At 41.3% G+C, this 24133-nt stretch overlaps 3 protein-coding genes across 6 annotated transcripts in view; 1 reads left to right on the top strand and 2 right to left on the bottom strand.

The window, feature by feature from the left end:
- Nucleotides 1-851: 851 nt before the first annotated feature.
- pde6c (phosphodiesterase 6C, cGMP-specific, cone, alpha prime) lies at nucleotides 852-10975 on the bottom strand. The gene is made up of 22 exons (XM_042083490.1): nucleotides 10330-10975; nucleotides 8461-8613; nucleotides 7953-8042; nucleotides 7522-7662; nucleotides 7258-7332; nucleotides 6452-6516; nucleotides 6267-6333; nucleotides 6082-6129; nucleotides 5823-5972; nucleotides 5440-5583; nucleotides 4930-4995; nucleotides 4650-4796; nucleotides 4328-4435; nucleotides 3856-3965; nucleotides 3610-3697; nucleotides 3171-3271; nucleotides 2600-2704; nucleotides 2448-2511; nucleotides 2090-2164; nucleotides 1807-1890; nucleotides 1403-1553; nucleotides 852-1114 (listed from the first exon to the last, which is right to left on the bottom strand). Exons 1-22 carry the CDS (start codon nucleotides 10789-10791, stop codon nucleotides 1068-1070), a joined length of 2541 nt encoding a protein of 846 aa, XP_041939424.1. The 5' UTR covers nucleotides 10792-10975; the 3' UTR covers nucleotides 852-1067.
- Nucleotides 10976-14440: 3465 nt separating this feature from the next.
- cep55l (centrosomal protein 55 like) lies at nucleotides 14441-20934 on the bottom strand. Of its 3 annotated transcripts, none has more exons than XM_042083493.1 (10): nucleotides 20796-20934; nucleotides 20208-20410; nucleotides 19671-19943; nucleotides 18258-18302; nucleotides 17825-17975; nucleotides 17423-17511; nucleotides 16505-16798; nucleotides 16255-16326; nucleotides 15881-16006; nucleotides 14441-15147 (listed from the first exon to the last, which is right to left on the bottom strand). In XM_042083493.1, the coding sequence occupies exons 2-10, from the start codon at nucleotides 20394-20396 to the stop codon at nucleotides 14962-14964; spliced, it is 1425 nt and encodes a 474-aa protein (XP_041939427.1). In that variant the 5' UTR covers nucleotides 20397-20410; nucleotides 20796-20934; the 3' UTR covers nucleotides 14441-14961. The 3 variants fall into 3 exon arrangements, with proteins under 3 accessions (XP_041939427.1, XP_041939428.1, XP_041939429.1); XM_042083494.1 differs by having other exon boundaries at nucleotides 20706-20834; XM_042083495.1 differs by lacking the exon at nucleotides 20796-20934 and adding an exon at nucleotides 20731-20748.
- A 1435-nt stretch (nucleotides 20935-22369) lies between these two features.
- LOC121700502 (myoferlin-like) overlaps nucleotides 22370-24133 on the top strand; it is a 37489-nt gene continuing 35725 nt past the window's right edge. For both annotated transcript variants that reach the window (XM_042083481.1, XM_042083480.1), the window contains exons 1-3: nucleotides 22370-22689; nucleotides 23150-23205; nucleotides 23627-23718. In XM_042083481.1, the coding sequence (XP_041939415.1) occupies nucleotides 22602-22689; nucleotides 23150-23205; nucleotides 23627-23718 (236 nt within the window). In that variant the 5' untranslated portion in view covers nucleotides 22370-22601. The remainder of the gene's footprint in view (nucleotides 22690-23149; nucleotides 23206-23626; nucleotides 23719-24133) is intronic.

The following is a 24133-nucleotide window of genomic DNA, read 5'->3' as shown; positions in this document are numbered from 1 at the left end:
ACAGATTCAGTGGCGTTTGTAGCCTAGCTGAATACACTTAACTACTTCAATGCTGTCTATTGAATTTGTGCTCCATATGACCAGTGGATGAAAACATTCTGTTGTCTAAACATGTCTGTTTAGCATTTCTGAGCTGAGACCAGACCTCCAATGTAAAATACTGACAATTCAGTTTTTCCTTCTCTTTTGCATCACTACACCGTGAACAAAATTGTCACAGATCTAGTGATTTTATTAATAAAGTGACGGTTAAACAATGGCAAAACCAAATGGCACCTAAAACCAAAGCCTTGTGGGAACTGGAAACAAACATTTCTACCTGACTACACAGTATATTTGATACATTGTGTGATCTCAAAAACACTAAGATGCAAAAAAGTTTGAATACATGGATGCCTGCAAAGTATTATAGATAGCCTGCAAAGATTATAGATTTCTTGATTGCTTTTGAAAAAGATCAGAACAAAATAACAAAACAAAACATCAAGGAAGCACTGGATTTTTTTTTTTCAAGATTTACATAACCAGTACCCTATTGCTGCTTGGGAAAGCTCTGCTCGGTAAATGCTTTTCTGTTATACATGACTTGAAATTCCACAACAGACCCACTGGCCACTGGGCTTTACCTATAAACCAAGTAACTAAATGTGCATTGTTGATGCATTAGATCAGTGTTTCTCAAAGTGTGGTCCAGGGACCACTGGTGGTCCACAAGCTATCCTAAGTGGTCCGCGAGCAGACGTAGTAAAATATCATTTTGACGAGTTGCAAAGACAATAAGCAAGGTGGTTCACTGAGTAGGCCTATTTGTGTAATATACTGTTGAAGTAGGTCTACTGTTTTGTTAGTTTTTAGCTTTTTTTGCCAGGTTTTGTATTGGTTAAGTGGTCCTTGGTCTGAAAAAGTTTGAGAAACACTGCATTAGGTGATGTGAAACAGAGGAGTAAATAAACAATTGTTATAACAATTGTTATCCTCAAACTATAGAGAAGTTTGATCTCTTGACCGACTCTCTTGAAAAGCTCCCTGACCACCACCTCATCTCGGCCAGCCATGATGACAGAAGTTTACGAGACCGAGCAGGTTTTGGACTTTCCTCCCTCGCCACCATCATCTGCAGAGCACAACACAAATACACAGACAAGGACAAAATGTTACCTCATGCCCTTCAACCAGAATCATAACACTGAAGAGAACGTATTGCCAACAATGCATTGCATATGGATCTAGGGATGCACTGATCTGATTTTTCAGTCCTGATAGCGATAATGATACTTGGACTTTGGTTGGTATCGGACCGATATCGGAAATCAGTATCAGATTAGTGCATCCCTACACTGATCGTTGAATTAATGGTAACCATTATATTTCTCAATTTGATTCCTAATGAGTGGTGACAGACCTTTCTTGTCCCCCTCTTCCAGTTTCTTCTTCTCATCTTCGATGGCCTTCATCTTGGCATCGTAAACATCAGCAAGCTCCTTCCAGTGTTTGAGGTTGTTATTGAGGCCATCAAACATGGGTGTGATTTCCTTGTGAAACCTGGAGAATTCCTGGGAAACAAAAGCAGAAAAGCCTATATTTTCCCACCTTTAACCATAACTTGGAAAGTGTTCACCCATGATTTTTTTCAACTATATAAATGGCCTTGCAATTCCTTGAGATCCCATTTGTGTGTGTGTGTGTGTGTGTGTATGTATATGTGTTTACTACCTTTTCAGGGCACTTACGGTACACAATTCCCTGGTCCCTATAACTTCAAATGTCAAAAATGAAAACAAAAACAGAAAATGGCTAAGTGCTTACCTTGTACACAAATGAGCACACAAAGTTGATGAAACCACACTGCATTTTGGGAAGCTCTGCAGCTTTGTTCCTGTCCATCATGGGCTGTTGAGGAGGACAGCGTATTGAAGTACTTCCAACATTGCAATTATGTTATATTGGTTTGCTGGCCTCCATAGCCTTACCAATCTTTGCTTTTTTTATGTTATTACAGAGCTCACAAGAGGCAAAGATAAGTTTCTGGTGAGGAATTCTAATTAAAATTGGTATAACCAGTGTATATACACTGAGTAAAGACACTCACAATGGGCTCCTGTTCAAGGACAGTTCTCTCCAAGTCACCTTGCTCCCAGAATTCAGCTGCCACCATCAGAGCCACCTAATGAGGAACAGGAAGTAGACGAGAAGACAAGAGGAGAGATGTGAGAGGACCATACAAACAGCCAGAGAGCTCTCTGCAAAAGGGTAAAGGTAAAGCAATGGCAACGGGTGAGCAATTTCCAGCTTTTATTCAAAGTGACCGGGACATTCAGGGGGAAAATCATAGCAATTAGTTTGCTGTTATGAATTAAATAATATAAAATACAAATTAGTTTCCGATCGTGAAGTATTTCTATAGAAAGAAACTAAATACACTAATTCACCCTAGCCCCACTGCATACCTTACTCTGCACCTCCCAAGGCTTGGTGATAGCTGACAAGTCACATCCTGTCATCATCATGGCCCTGGACACATGACAAGAAATACTCTTTAGAAAATATCACACCACAGAATGGCGGACAGGAATATCAGTGACTATGTGCAGATGCTTACATGATGATTTCCTTCCTGGTGGGGTTGTTGGAGATGTGGTTCTTTGCTTCTTCCTCCGGCATGTTTTCCGTGGCGTTGACAATGTTCTGGAACATTGTTCTCTTCCTTTATTGGATAGATATATCAATCGTGAACACAGACATCTTCAATACAGACAATCAACAGAGGTGCAAGCAATCAATAGAGAATAGCCATTCTAGCTGATTAACAGACAGATAACCAATGGGTACGCTATATGCTACTGGATGGGGAGGCCAGGTTCTCTGTGCAGGGGCAAGGTGACCAATGAGGACTCACCATGCAATTGTATTAGAAGTAGTAAGGTGTCCAATTGATATTCTCTATGCATTTGCACAAGGAGGTGACCAATGGAGATATATTTCCATGTCACTGTATTGGCTGGGAGGTGACCACTGGGCATTCTCCATGCCATTATATTGGCAGGAAGGTGACAAATGGAGATTCTTCATGCCACTGCATTTGCAGGGAGGTGACCAATAGGGATTATCCATATATCTGAATGGGGAAAGGGGCATGCTAGGGGGATTAACAAGAATATGAGTGCGCTCACTTGAAGTAGAGAGCCAGATCAGTGGCAATGATGCAGACATCATGCAAATGTTGCACAGTCTCAAACTGACGCTTCTGCAGGGTCTGGAAGATGTTCACAGTCTGTGCATACAAAAATGTGCTATATAAATAAAAGTGACTTGACTTGCTGCAAAGCACACAGATTTATGACATTATAATATTATTTGACATTACTACACACACACACACACACACACACACACACACACACACACACACACACACACACACGTATACACACAGAAACATTCTCTCTTGTTGCAGATGTGTTTTATGGAAGCAGTGAGTACACACAAGTTTGTAGACGATGGGTTTGAGGCAATGGCAAAAAAAATGCCCTGGAACCATAGCTTAAACAAACAACTAAGAATGGTGTCAGCCATTTCTGCACAGACAGACAGACACACACACACACATACGTCGTCAGCCATCAGGGTCTTGCTGTACTCCAGATGGTGCCTCTCAAGAATAGAGGAAGTATGGAGCCTTGCCAAGGGAGATGCACTCCTGCAGGAGAATGGGAATAAGAACAGTGCAATGCTTCAGGGGAATGCAGGGTAGCAGTAGAGGAAAACAATATAAATGTATTATAATTCCGTAGTTTCTGTATTTTGTCATTATGGCTCTTTCAGATTAGAAAGTAGAGGCTAGCGGTGACCACGCACTTGGTCTGGTACAAGTTGTTGGTTCCTCTGTGGTCGATATCGTGGCAGAAAGCAGCCGCCACCATTGCAAAGGCTTCCAGATCAGTGTAGTACTTTCTCAGCTTTCCCGTCTGTCAGACAGTAAAGGTGTACACAGCAGAGGTCACTTGGATATTTGGAACACCAACTGATTTATCCAAAACATGATTGGACTGCCAGTGCAACACTAGTCCACTTCACTGTTAAAATGTTTATCCCAAGTCAGTGTAGGTCAACAACATCTAAATTATGTTAAAGACAAAGTCTGTGATTTTGATTTTGCATTTTTTCTTCAAAATTCATCTTATTGCTCCTTGCAGAGGAGAGAGAATCTAATTTGACTGGCTTTGAAGTTCAACAAATATTAGCCAGAGCCTTTTGCTAGAATCACAGAGTACAAATAAAAGGGTTGTCACTTTGGCATATGCCATATAAATTAGGTGGTGGAGCTCACCTGCAGAAGACAGAACATGGTCTGCCCTACATTGAAGCCATGTCTCCAGTTGTGGTAAGTGATGTCACGGTAACCTTTTCTTACTGTGTACATCCATTTAGTGAGGATCTGAAAGAAGGACAAGAAACCTACTATAACATGGCACGTTTTAAAAAGAAAAGATCACAACCGGGAGTCAGAGGTCGGAGCAAAGTGAGAGGCCACTTGGGAATGTCCCTACGAGAATGTTTGAAAACAAGAGCTAAAGAATTATTAAAGAGAATTATTGAGGGGTTATTCTCAGCTCTGTATTCCAAGTTTCTGTTTTGCCTCTTCCACTTACCTCAGGTGGCACTTTGAATTTCTCAATCACGTTGAGCTCAAAGAAGCAGCGGAGGCCGAACGTAATAAGGTCAAACTCAGTTACAGGAAGGTCACTGAAGCCGAAATCCAAAATATTACAATCTTTAGCCTCTGGGATGTTGGACCTCTGTGCAAAACAAACAAACACATCAATAAATGAATGTTTAAGATCTAAGAATTTAAGATATCAGAATATGTAAATGGTAGATTTTTTTGTCATTTGCCAAGATGTGAAGCAGGGAGATCACACAGCTTATTACCAGAAGTTTGTACATCTCTTTCAGGTCGCATTCCTCTGGTGTACTGCCCAACTTTTCCACTGTGTTCTGTAAGACAAACAATAGTCATCACTTTTTTAAAAAAGTTCTATTTTTGGGGAATTTTAGCCTGTATTTGACAGGACAGCCAGGTGTTGGAGAGAGACTGGGAATGGGTTCAGGAAATGGCCTCAGGTCGGACCTGAATCTGGCTCTCTCTAGGACTTGAGCCCATTTGTGTATTCCATTACTGTATGGTGATGTTCTTGTCTTGACAGTGACACATTATTGGTCAGTGGTGACCCTGGGAGGGTGTAAATTATAAACCCACTTCTAGATGATTACTTAAGCCACAGGTGATGGCATAACATTGGTATAACATTGCTATGGAGTGCTTTAGTATGTGTGTGCTAAATATTCAGATATCAAGCAAATGCAGCTTTGAATACAGCTCTGAATCCCTTCCTCAGTGGTGGGGGACCGTGGCTGTGGACGCTTGGACACAGAACTCACTAGGATGGACTGCACATCTGTATTTGTGGCTTTGGTCTGGTACATGAGCATCTCCTTGTAGATCTCCATGCGCCACTCGGTGCGGTTCAGCTTGTCGTAGGTGTCACAGTTCAACACAGACCAGCCCAGGAACTGGGTGAGGGCCTGCAGAGGACGACAAACGAAATCTCGAAAAACAAAATTCGATGGTTGTTTTCAAATGCTGTGGCTGACCAGTTAGAGAGAAATGAGTCCAGTTTACGCCTATGTGCTGACCATGGATGTTTCTCAAGAATTGTATTAGACTCAGGCTGGCTTGTGCATGCTGACAGAATGTATGAGTATGGTGTAGACCAGGGGTTGAGCCCCGGGGTGGTGCATTCTGCTTTTTCATCACTACCCACCTCAGTGATCTGTTCGTCAGGCTCGTCGAATGGTTTGCCGTCTTTGCGGTTGAAGAAGGTCGCCACACCCACGATTTCTTCTTTCTTGTTGACAATGGGCAGGGACAGCACATTCTTGATGACGAAGCCTGTTTCATCCACGGCCTCTTTCTGAAATGGAGAAATTAAATCAACATGACAAATTGTTGACATGTAAAAATGGTGCAAAAGTCGGTCCATAAGAAATTTTGAGAAAAAAACAAAGATCCGTTATATCCACCTGGAATGTGAAGTAATCATCTGCGGCGACATTCATCATGTTGCAAATCTACAGTTTAAGAAAAATAAAGTAACAACACATCATGCAAACATCAGAAGATACGAGTGAAATATTTTCCTCTGCCATTCTTTAAGTCAATAATAGAAATGTGTTTAGGGTGTTTTTTTCTCTTGTGCCAAACTCACAAAGCCATTTTCAGCCACATAGGTGGGGAGTCCACTAACTAGTGCCCAGTGGTCTGGGGTAACATTCCTTAAAAAAAGAAGAAAAAAACATACAAGAGCATCAACACAATGCTGGTCTGACAGGAAAAGTTCTCGAGATGTATATTTGTACATCTATATAGACTTGTTAGAGGGTAGATACTCACGGTACAATTTTGATTTCCTCTTTGCCTTCTAAGAGATAGTCAATGATTTTGTAGAAGTTCACTTCCTGTAATTGCATTAGGTTAAAACAGAAATTATCATTCTATACTGTTATAATGCTGCATTAAGTACTGTAAAAACAGTTATTGCTCAATCAACAAAAGTTTGAAACACAGAGTTAAACAATTGATGTCAAGTGTGCAGACAAAAGTCAAGGTTGTAAAGCACCATCAAGTGCTGACTTTGAATCTGCACAGTAATTTCCCAACTATTAGCCGAGGTTAATACACTACGAGGTTAATACACGGAGGCAGTTAATATGGTATTAAAGGTTGTATCAGCAATGGCGGGGTAACGTCACTTCTGTTGACGTTCAAAGAAAAACAGAGAGCTAGCTCGCTACTCCCTCCCCCTCCCTCCCGTGCAATTGAAACTTTCCTGAATCTCGTCGGTTATTGGTTGAAACACTTTATTTTGCCTTTGAGTGGTTGGCAACACTTGTTGGTGGCAATTGTTTTTGTGTGCAGATCTCAGAGCCTAGGCTGCCTAGAGAGACGTGTTTTTTTGATGGCCTGCTTATGGGGCGGGCAGCTAGTGGATCGTTAGGAAAGATTAGATGAATGTAATCATTTATGTTTGGGCCTGCAATCGCTAAAACAACCTTTAATATGGTTTTTTGAACTTGCATAAAACACTGTCCTGCGGTTTATATACAATACTGCTAATACACAGGAAATTACTGTAGTGCTGATCTTAAACAACCCAGATTGTGTTTAGCAGGAGACAAGTAAGACGTGTGAGGGCTCACCCTTCCATCTGGAGTCTTGGGGCCTTTGTATGGTTCCACATCTCCCAGTTTCACTGGCCATTCATCATAGAACTCCTACAAAACCACAACAACACAATATTTAACATGGCTGCCATGCTGTTTACCTCAAGGGGATATTTAACACAACCCATTCCTTTTGTAACTAATATAAGGCATCATTATGGTTCTTGCTGGATGATGTGGCTATGCCACATGCTTTGTAACTTACTCCCAGCATAATGTCTCTTATCTGGGTAGCTGTACCTTCTCTTTGGTCATGTCCAAAAGACCCACAGAATAGCGCTCAGCGTTCAGCCAGACTCTCACTGTGTAAAGGGCTTTGTGGAACTGTCGCTCAATATCTGTAAGTTCTTCAAAGACTTTGCTGGCCGAGTGAAGAAGAACCTACAGGCAACAAAATTAATCAAATAACATTACATTGACATTAACATCAATAACATTACATTGACATATATACATATACATACACACACACACACACACACACACACACACACATATATATATATATATATATAGGCCTACATATATATCCATAATAGTAATAACCATGCATAACCATAAACATGTACAAACGACAACTCTGTTAGTTAGAATGAGTTAATAAAGAATACTACAGTAAGTGCTATGAATGTGTCATTTTTGTGCATATAGCATAATGAACTTCAGCTTACATTGGCCTTTCGTAATTCCACATTCCACTGGTAGTTGATATGATGCTGAAGAGCGATGACGGAGACAAAGTTCATGTATTTGGTGAAGAACTGTAGAACAGCAAATCAAAGGTTATCTCCTGCATATGTTTTATACACAGGTAGTAAGCACTAGCAAAACATTTGTTTTTATTTTTATTTTTTATTTCTGTATAGGGCAATTCCACGGAAAATTAACTATTTGTCACATCCGTAACGCCAGTGAAATGCCTTGGCATTTGTATGATATGAATGATAACATTCATTTTTTGTGCATTTTTTCTCATGTACATTCTTCAGCCAAAAATAGCAAATGCTCAAATTTCATGTAATCATTCACATCATACCATACCATCACATGTTATTGGTGTTATGGATGTTACAAAAAATGTAATTTTCCATGGAATTGCCTTATATATTTATTTATATAGCATGAAATGGCTGGGCTGGTACTGAGCTACGGTTATTCAGACCAGTTGAGGTGACCTACCTCTTCATCTGTCTTGGAGAATTCGGTAGCACCAACTCTGTTCAGTGCTGTGATGACGCCCAGCACTTCCTTGCCGTGCAGGATTGGGGCGATGAGCATGTTTTTGGTTGTGTATCCCGTCTGCTTGTCAACAAAGTCACTGAATTTTGGATTCTGACGGAGAAGAGAAACAATCATGTTAATGCAATGAATAAAAATAAAAAGAGGAACTATTGGAATTTGCATGGGCTCCATGTCCAACGTTTCTGATATACTGAACGTCTTGTCAGCTCAATTACACACAAATCACACATTTATTTAACCTTTTTTTGCTTTCCATAGATTTTTAGCCAACCCCTTTCCCTTAAACGGCCGTACACAGGCCTCCATGCCTTCTGACTCAGCATCCTCCTCCCTCCCTGACTTCCTCATCCTGCCTTTGGCTTAATCCTGTACTCTGGGGTAAGTGAGAGCCATTTGCTTCATAACCGAAACTTACTTAAGTATGTTTAAACCCCACTGATGACGCTGCCCTTGACGTTTGTATTTGTTCCTGTTGTATATGGGCAATTCCATGGAAAATTATTTTTTTTTGTAACATCCATAACGCCAATAAAATGTGATGGTATGGTATGATGTGAATGATTACATGAAATTTGAGCATTTGCTATTTTTGGCTGAAGAATGTACATGAGAAAAAATGCACAAATAATGAATTTTATCATTCACATCATACAAATGCCAAGGCATTTCACTAGCGTTATGGATGTCACAAAAAGTCAATTTTCCGTGGAATTGCCCATATGCGTTGACTTCCTTATGGCTGCAGAAGACCTTTTCAACCTACATCCGGACTTCACATTGTCCCACTGTAGCTCTGTAGGTCAGCGGTAAGGTGTTTTCTCAAAAAGGTATGGTAATTTGGACCAGCATCAATTTGCATCAATTTGACAAAATACACTTGAATCCCTTGTTTCAAATGAGCTGCCAAACAACCAATGTAACATTGCTATTTGTAGAAAATGTTTGTTCAAAACCGTTGTATGGTGCAGACCTATATCTTTCACACATTTTTAAAAGTAGGATACTCAATGCCGTTGATGCCATTTTGATCATGTGTATACTAGACAGTGTGAACTGTTTAAAGTTCTCCTGATCTGGTATACATATTTAGACATTAGTTGTTGTAGATAGATAGTTGTTGGTGTTATAACATTGTTATACAGCTTGTTAATTAATGCCATCGTATGATTCGCTGTCAGACAGATTTAGCAGGGCTGCTTTGCAGAAAATCTAGAGCTGCCTCTTTAAGATGTAGCAGGAGAATGGAATTTGGCCCATCATGCTGTCATCTGTCTCATCTGATCCCATTAATGCCTGTGCTCTCTTAGTAACTGACATTGGGGGTTATGTTGGTTCAAGATTAAATTAAGTACATGTCAGTTCATTAAAAGAATAGTCTGATTCTTTAGAGGTCTATTGTTTGTGTCGAATCCTGTGCCTTTTACAAGCTCTTTTTTGTCCTATCAGATTATCTACACAGAAATCCTTTGAGCTGGTGGTATGATAGTCACCTCAACATTGTGGTGCACTATAAGGATACTTCTATGGATGCATTGTTAGTCCCTTAATATTTATCTTCTGTAAGGTCTTAGCTCACGATACACAAGGCTACTTTTTGAATGGTGCTGTGCAATGTTACTGAATGTTGCTGTTCTGGCATGTCCCCATTGATATTGAGAAAAATAATCATCAATAGACAAATTATCGGGATCATCTATCAGAACACATGGAACGATTTATATGGTTGTCCAGCAACACTGCACAATAAGTTAGCCCATGTACCATGACCTTGATCATTGCCTCAAAGTTTATCCAACTACAACTCACCTTCGTGATATCAGGAATGTTGGCTGGCTTTTTGGTAGTGGTAACATGTCCAACAACACCCATATCGGTAGGGAAAACAATTTCGGAACTGGGGTTCACCAAATTGTTTTCATACTTGGAGGTGGGGGTGATGTCGAACAAGCTGGTGGCAAGCTCAGGGATGCCGTTTCGGCCCCTCAGGATGAAGTAACTGCAGCGGTCTGCATTCACCAGCAGGCATAGTCTCTGGATCGCCGTGTGCATGGCCTTCTCCATCACAGTCTCGGTCTGCATGGCCTTAATCAGGTCGAAGATGATCCCAGCCTCCTGTATCTGTGCAACCTCAGCGAACGAGCCTTCGGCCTTGAAGTTCTGCGCAAAAGCGGCGGTAATCACCTCCGCCCGGACCTTCTTGTCAAAGTACTCCTTGGCGAACTGAGGGTTGTTCTCCAGGTACTTCTCCACGCTGTCTTTGTCTGCCATGGTTGCACGTTTGACGTGTGGCGGCTCTTTGATTCGGAGAGTCTCTTTTCAGGGGCCTCAAAGAAGCCTCCCTTGCATGGGGGGGAAAAGTAGAGGGAAAGTGGACGTCGGTGCTCAGCAGGCTCGTCCTCCTCCTTTGGGCATCGTCAGCTCTCCTACAAACACAAGCCTCAGACAACTCTCTTCTCTGATATCTCTGATGCCACTGTCAAACAGGCAAGGCAGGCAGACCGCCGTAGCTTAGCAAGCTGATAGGATCAGGGAGGAGCGCTAATTAATGTGACGTCATGACATTAAACCCCAACTAAGCTTTCTTAACCTGCAAATCCCAACGCTGATCATTTTATGGTGGACAATCCGATCAGAAGCCAAGCCTACTGTTGTTTTCTACCTGAGGTTAAGATACTATGTCGGGGGAAAAGTGACACAGTGTTACTTGATTAAAAAGAAAAAAATGGCACATCACACAATAGATGTGGTACCCTACTCAGGCCTCATATAGTAGGCCTACACTGCAACATGTTGTGTTCCATAGTATCCATGGTATTTTGCACTAAGCTACCTTATTAAACAACATAGATTGCAACAACATAAGCAACATAAACAACACTGTATAGACATAGACATGTGAATCTTTCAGGAGGGAAAACATAACTAAACAACTAAATGTGGAGAGTTGTGCTCAATGGTTTTGTCAGTGTAATGGCTCTTTAGCTGGCAAGCATCCAGTATGGCAAGGACAGTTCCAGGAAAAGACATGGTGGAAACAGTGTTCTATTATTATCTTTTCACACTGTCTCTGAAGACATGGAGGGAGGCAACCATCCAGCCACCGAACAACAGATATAGCAAATGAAAAGGTAGAAGGTGTATCTCCTCACTCCAGGTAAAGAAGATTAAGGAGGGTATTGTTAGACCATGGCTTTCCCACTATAAGAGGGGGGACCTTGATTAGCCAGAGGTTATTCTGGGCAAAGACTGTATGTAGGATAGTATTTGTCAGCAGTAATGAACAATATAAATTCCCCATAATGAAAACCTCCAGATTAGACCAAAATTACCACTTGCCATATAATGTTATGAGGGTCCACCTACAAACAACCTGTGGGACCACCTACAAACACAAAAACAAAAGTGAAAAATACATTAATATAGCTCATTTTTGTAACAAAGTCTCTAAAGAATTCTTTTTGTTGTCAAAACTGGAGAGAGCGCTAGTTTGAGAGCAGGTAGGCTACTGTAGGTGCCAGCAGCTATGGCAGGTATGACCCAGGGCTCTGGAGCTCCCCCTGCAGGCAGTGGCTGGCACCTGCTAATGTCCCAGGAGACATGTGAGAAGTGCTGGCACTGGCACCCCAGCCTGCTGTCATACTGATCTCGAGCGTCATCGTTACGCAGGGATCCACGAACGAGAGGTGGAGTCCTGGCTGGAACAGAGGCCAGGCGGCCCGTGCCACTGCTGTGGAGTGCCAACATACTCTTTATGTGTGAGTGAGAGAGAGAGACCGAGAGAGGCCAGCAGTTTGGGATGTTGAATTGACGCATCACCACCGACCATCTCGGGAAAGCCTGCCTTGATGATGCAATAGGTGTTAGTGGATGAAACTGGTGACAAATGCTGAAGTCACTCTTTGAAAGTCGGACAAGTGTATCCATATGTACCTGTTGAATACAACAGCACCAACATCTTTGAGATGTTCTTTAAAAAACAATGAAATGATCATATTCTTTTAGTGGAATTGAAGTGAGTTGTGGAGTTTCATCTGTAAATTACATGTTCTATTGTAGGCCTTGGACCATCCCACGTTTTGATGAGTCTCATTTCAATGAAATGAACATTTGATAAAAACACAAATTTTGGCATTTGTTGCAGTGAATGCATATGTAATTGATAAAATAACTCAATACAAACGTATAGAAATGTATGTCCATGTATGTCCTGAATAAATTCATATTCAAAATGTATCATGGTCGCAGGAATTGATAAACAAAAGGAAACAAATATTGTCAAACAAACATTCTTCTGAAACTACAGTATAATTGGTGTACCATTTGGTGTTTTATTGCAGTTATAATCAGGGTAGGAATTTCACGGCGACCCTTGCGTTGGCCGTGAGGCCCCTTTGAAAATCAGAGGTTTACAGGCCACGGTGGCCTTGGTGCACCCTTCTTTTAATATTCTGCTTTGCGCCCTAGTAATAGCGATTTTTATTTAGCCTGTGGTCTGTCAAAATAATCTTAGCATTCACAGCGCAAATTAATTTAGTCTTTTACGCAGTGGAGAAAGTGACAGCGCAAGAAATAAAGTGCGTCCAAATTCACCCATTCATCTCAGTTGAACTACTCGCGAAATAGCCTATTCATCACACAGACATCACAAGTATCACATGAAAGAGCTTTTTCTCAGCTTTTAAACGATGTTACCCGATAATTGCTGAGTTGAACGGTTCGCGAGAAAAGTACATAACATAATTCAATTTAGTCATACATTCTACTGAAGGTTTTGCGTCCCATGATCTCCCAACCCATTCATCTCGGTGGAATACTTCACGAACCCTTCTTTTAACACACGTCAAACCATATATCAGAATAAACAGCAGACCTTACCGAACACAAAGGTGTAAAGCAGCCCCCTGTACAGTTAGCCGTTCTAGAGTAATCCAGTTTTGAATTTGCAGTAAATTTCGACATGCATGGATGTCTCCGAATTTGGGCTTTAAGTTTTACAATGTGTTTAAATTGTTCCACATGATTTCATAACGGGCCACATACAAAATAAATGTTACAAATATCGCCTAGATATTGGTAAATCAGAGGACAGCTGACTGAGTTTGTGAACGTAGCCTTAGCCTAATGATCACAAAATGCTAAGCATGCATCTAGGCTATTTGAGTTTCTTAAAGCTGTGCTGTGGTTAAATTGTTCAATACATGATTTTATAACAGGCCAAATATAAAATAAATGTTATATATAGCCTAGATATCTGTAAATATTAGATGATCAGATGATTTACAGTTCTATGTAATATGTCATGTTTCATGTTTTTGTAATGTTTCATACAGTGATGCAGGTCTACTGCAGTGAATAGGCTAAATACAACTTTGATCATTTTTATAGCCTACTACTGTATAGTTAACTTTGGCCTTGGTGCCCTGACATGTGGCCTTTGTGCCCCCCACCAAATATGCCCAACTGAAGGCCAAGTGGCCTTGCCCCCAGAATGGTGAAATTCCAAGCCTGGTTATAATACCCTAACACCCCCCGAGCACATTGTCTTAGAGAAGACCTCCTTAGCCTCTTCACTCAGCGATGCAGGAACTCCTGTAATCCTCCGCTGTAAATAGTTTAGCATCTAATTCAAGGACACCCCCAGCAGTCTTTCTCAAGGTTTAGATCAGGGTTGTAATGGTAGACATCAGGTGTGGGAGGACTTTCCTGCCCTATGGTAAACAGCATCATTAATAGAGAAAACCCTCTCTTGGACACACACACACACACACACCTTCATATCACAAAGATCTCTTTCACGCTCTGATATTTGTACCCTGACACACCCACACAGTGGTATCTTTCTCCACTGAAACACATTTGAATTTGATTTTAGGCACTGTATTGCTTTTAGCACCAGGAGAAAAAGAAATGGCGTCAATTCCAGTTTTACTGTCTTTCTTTTAATTGAAGTTCTGCACACAGTAAGATATACAAGGAAGCAAAAACGGTGAAGTCATAAACAAGAGTCCCAAGTGCAAATAACATTACCATTCTACCCATATATTGCTAGATGTTGAAATATGTAAAACAAAGACAAAGAAGTTATACAAAGTCACACATAACTTAAAGCATAACAGACAGATTTGGGACTGAATCTCATATCAATGATTGTGTATGTCATAATGTCATAAGTCATAATAGGTTTATGGGAACACATTCAATTCTGGAGGCTTGTTCAATGAAAATACAGTACAACTTAAAATGCCCAATACCATCAAACATATACACACAGTAGTAAAGCAAACACATGTGGATTACTGATACCCACCACAGATCAATCAAGAAAATAAAAAAATACTCAAGATATTTGGTCATAAAATTTCTAGAAAATACTTTTATATGGTAAACATTCAGAAGAAATTAAATAACAAAACAAAAACAAAAACACTTCAGATTGCTTCAGGCACAGCAGTAGTCGATGTGGGTGAGCAGCTCACGATGCTGGCTGGTAGGGTAGGTGGTGTGACATTTGGGACACTCCAGGAAGCTCTCGTCCAGCACCTTGGAGGGGGAGGTGGGGTCGTCCACTGTGAGACGCTCCAGCCGGGTGTAGGAGGAGGGCTCCGAGAAGCGAGACTGGTGTTTCTGCAGGTTGGGAGGAATAGAGGATGTGTACCATAAACCAGTGGCACGCGCACACACGCACACACACACAGATAAGACAAGTCACACAAGATCAGATCAGAGTTGTTGGTCATATGTTCAACACTTACTTATTGTACATCTACTTACTTATGAATGCGTATGCACACATACAGACACATTAGATCAATAGTTAAACTCTCACTCTCTCTTCCTTTCTCTCTCAAACACATACACAACACACACACACACACACACACACACACACACACACACAGCTAATTTGCTTATGTGGGCTACTACTAGTGCTGGTCACGTCAGAGTTCACACTCCACATCACACTCCAGGACCCTGTCAGACAAAGATGGCTACATGTACAGTTATGTGCAGAATAATAGCAGTGTGTTTTAAAAAATTGAATAAAGCTCAAAATCCTTAGAATAGCTGTTAATTCCATAATATCAATGCATTGGGAACACTGCACATTCAATTTTAAATCAAAACATGACCAAAATTTATCAAGTTTGTGTTATACCTTTACAGAAAGTGAAGAAAAAGGAATTTGATTTGATATTATGGAATTAACAGCTATTCTAAGGATTTTGAGCTTTACTCAATTTTTAAAAAACACACTGCTATTATTCTGCACATAACTGTAATAGAGGTATTTTACACTGACTTTAATCCCTCGTTCTGTGTGTGTGAGTGTGTGTGTGGGAGTGTTTAACAGACTCACAGTGGCCTCCAGGCGTGAGATCTGCTCCCTGGCCTTGCGTAGCTCCTTCAGCATGCGGTGAAGCTGCTGCTGGAGATCCTGACGGTCCAGCTTCTCCGTCTCAAAGTCCCGCACGGACAGCTGCATCTGTGTGGAAGCCCCATCCCAGAGACAGACATGGCGTTAAGAGTCCAGAGACAGGGTGCCTGACCTTTTCAACAAGAACAATTACAACCTTTCCCCAAATTGATCATCTTTTCTCTCAGGACGCCTCTTTTGTAGTTTTGTAAATAAATAAAGTGCTTTTTTTTGTTTTGTTCTTTGAACCTTTGACAAAGTCCCATAGTTAGACACGGCTGTAGGTTAGGTGCAGTTAATTGAAGGTCTTCATGTACCTGTTGTTCAAGCACTGCCATCCTCTTCTGCTCATCGTGTTGGTTCAACATGGATTTCTGAAGCAGGTTCACCTTTCAAAGAGATCCACGCTGATCATATGTCCAACCAGTTTGTGAGATAAACTGACTTTTTACTCTGGTGAAGACTGCTATGTTACTATGTCATATCATACGTACCTACATAGTCCTAGCCATACAAAAGAGAGCATACACCTCTCATCAATGCACACACACAAAAACACACACACACCTGTATGAGTAGATCGGACGCCCTCTTCCGCTCCTCCTCCAGGAGCGTGTCGGCGTTCTCCAGCTCTCTTCGCTTCTCCTCGTACCTCCCCCTCAGGCCGCGCGCCTCCTCCTGGGCCCGCACTACCTTCTCCCGCAAGCCCTCGGCCTCTCGCTCCGCCTTGGCCGCCCTCTCCCGCTGCTCCTGGGCCTCCCGGCTGGCCTGCCCGCTCCTCTGCCGCTCCGCCTGCGCCTCCCCCTCCACCCGGCCCGACCGCTGCCTCAGCTCCGCCAGCTCCCGCTCAGCCTGCATCGCCTGGGAGTCGGTTAGGGGGCAGTTTTAGTCATTCAATCTGATAACAATGCAGTTCTGTTCATTCAGTTTGATTTCAATGACGTTTTATTCATTCACTCTGATTTCAATGTAGCTCTATTACAGTTCCTTGTATTGTATGACTCATATAATGTTATTGATAAGGAAAAGATACATTACAGTTTCAAAGGCCTAAAGCCCATTAGAACAAGTGCAAAAGTTAAACTCCCTTGTAACATGGAATAACATTTTAGCCAACCCCAGCAGACAAGAGGAGACCCATCTCTCTGAAGCTGGAGTATGAAGAACACAATAGAAGAAGAGAAAAGGGGAAGAATATTGAGGAGTGAAGAAAAGGTGAGAAGCTGGTAAGCCAGCCATATAAATAGAAAACTAGATACCACATTGTTTGCTGTTTCTATGTGGCCACAACGTGTCTGTTTGGCGGCCATATTGGGGCGGTCACAACCTGCTCAATGTGTATTGAGAGAGAAGACAGCATTTTTTCAATACACATTAAGTGGAATGACCACCTCGATATGTTGGTCACGTAGGCATATGTCTGAATGGCGAAGATAGTATCTAGGTTTCTATATCTATGAGGCCTACTGGGATGAGCAGTCCTACCTTCTCCCTCAGTGCACCGGCCTCCCTCTGCGCCTCCTGCAGCTGTTTCAGCAGCTGCTCCTGCTGGGCAGCCGTGGTGGTCTTGTTCGCTGGAGAGAAAGAGAGAGAAAAAGAGAGAGAGAGAGGGAAAAAAAAGAGAGAGAAAAAGAGAGAGAGAACACAGGGTGTAAGCCATATGAGCGCTGTCATGTCAAGTTTTAGCAATGTTGTACAAAAGGTGTTTAGTAATAAAATTAGCAAACTGATGTATCGTCACAAACAAGGAAATCAAGCAGTGTGAAATCAACATGACAAGCACAAGATATGCTCAGCAACAACAGTTTTGGTCAGTGCATGCTGCAATGTTCCAGAATAGGGCTCCTCTGGTCCTGCACAGGCCTGGGTGTGTGGGAGTGTCCTTACCCTCTGAAGGGCCCTCTTTGCCCTGCTGCGGGGAAGTCTGGTTGGGTCGGCTGAGCTGCTGCTCCAGCTCCTGGGTCCGGGCCAGCAGCCCCTGGACATAGGCCTCCCGCTGCTGGTCGTACACCAGCCAGTGCTGGTTCTTCTCAAGGGCCTGTTACACAACAACCAGCATGGAGGGAGGGGGGGTCAATTCAGATAACACTGTATGCTGCGCGCACAGAGGCTTTCTCTACATTAATTATGTATTATAGTGGTATGGTGAATGATTGAATACATGAATTTTACATGTTGTACAGAATGGAAGGAAATGGTGTGAGAGATAATTTCTAAAAAGGACTCCAGAGGCCTTCAATTAGCTACAGCCAGTGGAGTTACATGATGCACAGCTATGAAGACATATGCGCTGATGGATATGACGGTGTTATTCTATTACATCTCTCAGCTGGTCCTGGATCACTGCCACATCACCAGTCTGGACCTGCCACAGAAAAGAAAAATACTTAATCATGTACAAAATACTTTGTATACTGTTCCTCAGTCAGTGTTTGTGAACTGATGATGAAATGACCCTGACAGTTTTAATCTACCGCCACTTTATTACAGGGCCTTGCAGCAGACTACCATGGAAAACATATCAATAATCTGGAGGTTTATCTGCCTGTCGACCATGAGTAAATGACACTGTCTGTCCCACCCCGAGAAAAATCTCACTCTGTACCGCTACACCCCTAGTCTCCTTCTCATCCTATTATCGTCTCATAGCCTTTCCATCTTTGTCTGATTGACAGGGCCAATCATAACTACTCAACTGCCGGGCTCATCCGCAGTAATGCCTCTTGAGCCTCTCATAAACGGTTAAGTCTGTTCGTGTTTAACTATAAGCCTGTCAACTTTAAACTTGCGGGGGTCAAACCATCCCATAGTTGCTTAGAACAAATATTAGCATGCTTTAGGGGTCAGATGGTCATCATTCCTGGGATGCGCAGAAAACCGGGGATTCCCTTCTTCTTGACTGACTGTTAGCGATTATGGATTTAAGAAAGTCTGCCCAGTGTCTCCCAGCACTCGAGGAAGGCTTTGGGAATTACTATAATGATGTCACCTGGAGTATTGTTCAACATACAGCAGTTTTCCAGCTTCCTTCTAACTGATTTACCAAACCAGCATAGTTGTGACAGACTGATTTGTTGATTAACTGATTAATTCTATAAAAAGCGCCAAACATTTGTTCAACATTTTTTAAAAACAAATAATTATTAAGGTTATGTCTAAGTGTTCACCCACACTGAGGAGCATCATGTTATTTTATCATTTGACATATAGTCACCATCGCACTAACTACAGGGACGTTTCATCCTTCTTTTGAGTGGCCATGCTGCCACCTACTGGTGATTATTATGCAACAGGATTCCATTGACATAAGGGCTCTGACATAATATTTTAATTAATAAAGAATATAGCCTACCCAATCATCGGAGAAATTCCTCTGCAAGCAATATTATCTAAAAAAACGTACATTTTCCCAATTGTCAACAGGTGAATAAAATATGCCCATCATTATCATTTCGCATTTACTTAGGCCTGTATCCTGCACCTGAAACGTTATGGTGCTTCCGTTGGGTGAAAGTGAAACTAAACGCTGCGAGATGCATTTCAAATGCGTTATTACCCCTTACATGGTATTATTTGAATTTCAATTCTGAAATATTGCTAGCCATCTTCCGGAAACAAAAAAAACCATTACATTTAGACATATCTAAGGGATTTCTTAAAATAGTTAGGTAGCCTAATAGCATTTTCCTCCGAAACCAAACAAACAAGTCATTTGAATGATTGGTTCTCTCACCTGTGCAGCGGGGTCACGCTTCTCCAGGGCCTGGCATCTTTCCGTCACTGAGGCCAACCTGTTCTTCAGGTTCTCCGTCTCTACAGTCAGCGACTGGAAGAGTTTCTCTCTCTGCTCGGCCTCTTTCTTCTTCTCATCCAGCTGGGAGTGCAACGACGCGACCACCTCGCCCTGCGCCGAGCGCAGCTGTTGTCGGAGCGTTGCGATCTCCTGGTCCTTCGACAGGAGCTGTTGGGAGTTCCTCTCCCTCAAAGTCTCCAGAGATACGATCCTCTGAAAGGAAATGCGACAAAAATAGAGAACGATGGAGAACATTTAGGTCTATAATTTCATTCCATGCCCACAATAACAACCAATTAACTCCCCAAATTTGTAATATAATACAACAATAATGCTAAACAAAAACAGGACGAGGTCCTCGCCCTCTGGGGTTCGATTTTTATTCATATTTGTTAGGTTCTTCTGTACAGGATCCTCTTTACATAGGCCCCCTCTTAATATTCATGTATCAAGTTAATGTTGCTGCAGGTGACATACCTCGAGTAGTTTCGTTTTGTCCGAATCGGGGTGCTTTCCATGTCCATGCCGTCTGGACATTTCATCCAAGTTCTTCTTAAGATGTGCATTTTCTCTGCGGAGTTTATCAAGCTCCAATTCCATCTTGGAGCCATTTGATTTAAAGCCCAACTTGTTAACAATAGCATCCTTTGCACCTCTGGCAGCCATTGCAAGAGTGTAGTCTTCGAAAACGACAGTAAAAACAATGTTAAAATGTTAATTACAATAACGATATATGCTTTAAAGTCAACGGAAACTGACACATAATTTCAAGTGTGAATAGATTTATTTAAAAGGGTCCAAAAGGGTTCAAAAAGTCAGGTGTAAGTTCACAGGTTTTGCGGAAATTATTTAAATTATCCTGTCAATAATATAACAAAACTGAAAAGGAAAACACAATATAAGGTCAGCATGTTTGTTGTCTCAAGGACCTAAGAAAGCTTTCAGTTATCACCCTGTTATTCAAACTAGCATTACCTGATTTACAATAACATATACATACTTGATGGAATAAAGCGGTATTAGTTATCAAAACAGTATCGGATACGTTTATGAAAAGCAACTCACTGTCAATAGTTATGTTTTAAAATGTTTACAGCATCACAGCGTTTTTGAGGAAACCCTTCTTCTAAACGGTCTGGCCGTGCTTCCGTATTGAAAACAAGTTTGAATACGGCGCGTCTGACGTAATATCCGGTTTTGCAATTTACGCCTGTACGTCTCTGGTTTATCAGAGAATATCTAAACGGGCTCTGGTTTTATCTTTTTTTACAGCCTACTACTACTACTACTACTACTACTACTACTAATAATAATAATAATAATATAAAGAGAGAAATGCCTGGTAGTGGCCTTAAACGCAAATTTATTGAAGTTGTAAGTAGAGAGAAATGCCTGGTAGTGGCCTTAAACGCAAATTTATTGAAGTTGTAAGTAGAAACAAATTATGGTTATGGATATGGGATTTGGCAGACGCTAAATAGGCATGCTAACCTGGTAGAAAGGCTAGATTTTTCGGTATTTCCATAGACAGTAAAAGAAATGGACGAACAGACTCCATCGTTTTCAATGGGAGGGCACTGAGTCAAATAGAACGATTTTTCAGTTGGTCCCCCCAGTACTGCGCAGACTCACACTTAACTTCGTGACGTTAGCCATCGAACTGAATCTTGTAACTCATATGATAGATACACAGAAATTCTTCTCACACTTCCTTCGCCTTCAAAGTCATCAAAGTTAAACATTTATTTATGTATTATTATTAATATAATCCTCACCAAGTCGTGTTAATGTTGAAGCTACCATACATGATCATCTTCAAAAACAGTCAACAAAACAAAAAAGTTATAGCCTTGAAGCTAATCTTCTTTCCACTTTTCCGACCTACGGTCAATCCATCGAAAACCTCTGTAATGATTAGTGCCGTTTTAAAAAAAATTAGGTTTACTTTTTTATTATTATTAGGTTGCCTCTGTGTAATGCTTTACCTTAACATACGGTCGTGTATGCTAGGGTTTGCTTATGAGTTACCGTCATAGTAAGGTGGACTGAGCTTCTTATCCAAACAATACGGTTATCTCCCTACGGCGCGAAAGAGAGATTACGTCAAAGCTAGCTTCCCTCCAACCGAACAAGCTAACCATTCTTCTTACGGGTAACCAACGTTACGGACGAGGTAGTGGAGTCTGTTTTGCCTTTGTAGTGTTTATGTGGATTACACAGAAGCTACAATATCGGCACAGGATATATGTTATATGAAGTTATGGTATTTCAAAAAAATCCTAGAATGAATGGACTTCTATGGGAGTTAGCAGAGAGGTGGTCCCTCCAGCCTACGTCGATTCTTCTACTTCCGGGAATTCGCCTGCCCCCTTGGGTATTTCGCATATCGAGTGAAACCTTGAAAGCTCGCGAGATCAGGATGGTCTTACGAGGCTAACTGCACATCTGATGCACGTACCGTACATTAGCCAGAAGATGGCACCAAAATGCCTAGTGTACGGGCTGCATCATGTAATTATCTTCATTACAGATTTGTTTATGGAACTTTTCGGCTGCGATTTATGATACCTGAGGCATTGGTCTAAATTGTATTTATTCAGATAGATACAGCAACAGGGATAATGATGAACTTAGTATCTAGTAGCCAATGTATGGAGCATGAGTCCCTAATGTAATGTGAATATCGCTACAATCAGGTGAAGTACCACTTATACCACTGTAATCATCAGCCTCCTCCTCCACCCATTTCCCTGAGTTAAACCCGGACCAGTTCCCTGGAGTTCCGCTTATCCACAGTAATGTCACTGCCTTGAGGGAAAGGCATGAGATATCATCTTGCGCGCATAACTAGGATTATATGCTGTTACCAATATGTTGCGAGTTGTTGTGGAATGTGCCAAAGGACTTCCTAAAAAGAAACTTGGTTCCCCCGATCCCATTACGTCAATATGTTTTAAAGGTAAGTCAGTTGGGGGTTATGCAAATGAGAAAGTAAGGAAACAATATGAGAAATGCTTATCGCCTAGGCTACTTATTCTTTGACGATGTCTTAAAGTAGATTTCGTGTCAATTACTGTGAGTAGACCATCACTGACTGATTTACCTGGCCTTTCAGAATATAAAATGTTCTTTAAATGACCAGAAAAGAGAAAAACACATCCTTTGATTAGCAGCTGCCAACACCCTGTACCAACATTGATGACCACTATAGGCTACTGAGGATTACATGGTCTGCTTGTGATGTTGAGATAGGATCAGAAGTTATTTGATAGGGTGTAAACTAACATTTCTGGTATTGTCTGCTAGTGTTCGCTCACGTAGACATTTCACTGTAATGTTAAATTACTCATCAATGTTCGGAATAATAGGCCTTCAACTTGACACTTGAATATTTCAGAATATATATGTTAATATTTCAGGAGAAAAGAAGAAGACCAAATCAATTAACAATGAACTGAATCCAGTTTGGAATGAAGTAAGTAACCATACACTGTAAAATACACTGTGGGCCAGTTTTATTTGTTTTCTTGATGTATTATTCATAGACAAAAAAATAATTAATTGCTTTCTATTTATCATAGTTTCATCACATTATTATAGTTGCAACCTCAGCCTCAGCAGTGCCATGCTGAACTCATGAACTAATTAATGAGTCACATACAGTATGTCACAAGGGTCACATAGATGCTTAGACCAACAGTTATGATTCGATTATGAGGGAAACATTATCCATGTGAATTCAACATCAATTCAGTATTACTTTTAGAAGTTCAGAAATTCATGTCTTAATCAAAATCTTTAATTAATAACTTTTTAGTGACCTCAAAGCAAAACATTTAGATATGGCTCAACCACCATTTCATTCTCCTACAAATAATATGCTTATGCCCTTCCAGGTTCTCGAGTTTGATTTAAAGGGTGCTCCACTTGATACCACTGCCTTCATCGATGTCATCGTTAAGGACTATGAAACAATTGGCAAAGACAAGTAAGTACAAGGTGGGTGTAACGCCCTACTTTGTTGACACAGAAAAGCAGTGCCAACTTCACAAAGGTACACAGTAAGGCATTTGGTCTGGTTTCTCACCGATATGCTCTTGCAGACTCAGAGCTACACAGCATGACCCTGTACTATTTACATTCACTTGGCTACCACAAGGTAACAGTATGGGCAAGGCCAGAATTCTGCACCACTGACTTGCTGCGCATAACAGTGAAGAATATTCAACAGTGACTCATGCCATGGTGTGCCCTACTTGATTTAATTGAATCTTCCCCAGAAGATGCCACTGGAGTAATTTTAACTCAGTGTAATGCTATTAGATGAAGTGATGGTACTACTTTTCACAGGGCTCTCGAATTTGCGAACTTTGGTTTGGAGGTTAGGCATGAGATTCTGTGTT

Source organism: Alosa sapidissima, chromosome 24, assembly GCF_018492685.1.
Source record: "Alosa sapidissima isolate fAloSap1 chromosome 24, fAloSap1.pri, whole genome shotgun sequence".
Classification (NCBI taxonomy): Eukaryota; Metazoa; Chordata; class Actinopteri; order Clupeiformes; family Clupeidae; genus Alosa; species Alosa sapidissima.
The sequence above is the reverse complement of the archived record's forward strand: the minus strand, read 5'-3'. Positions and strand labels throughout refer to the sequence as shown.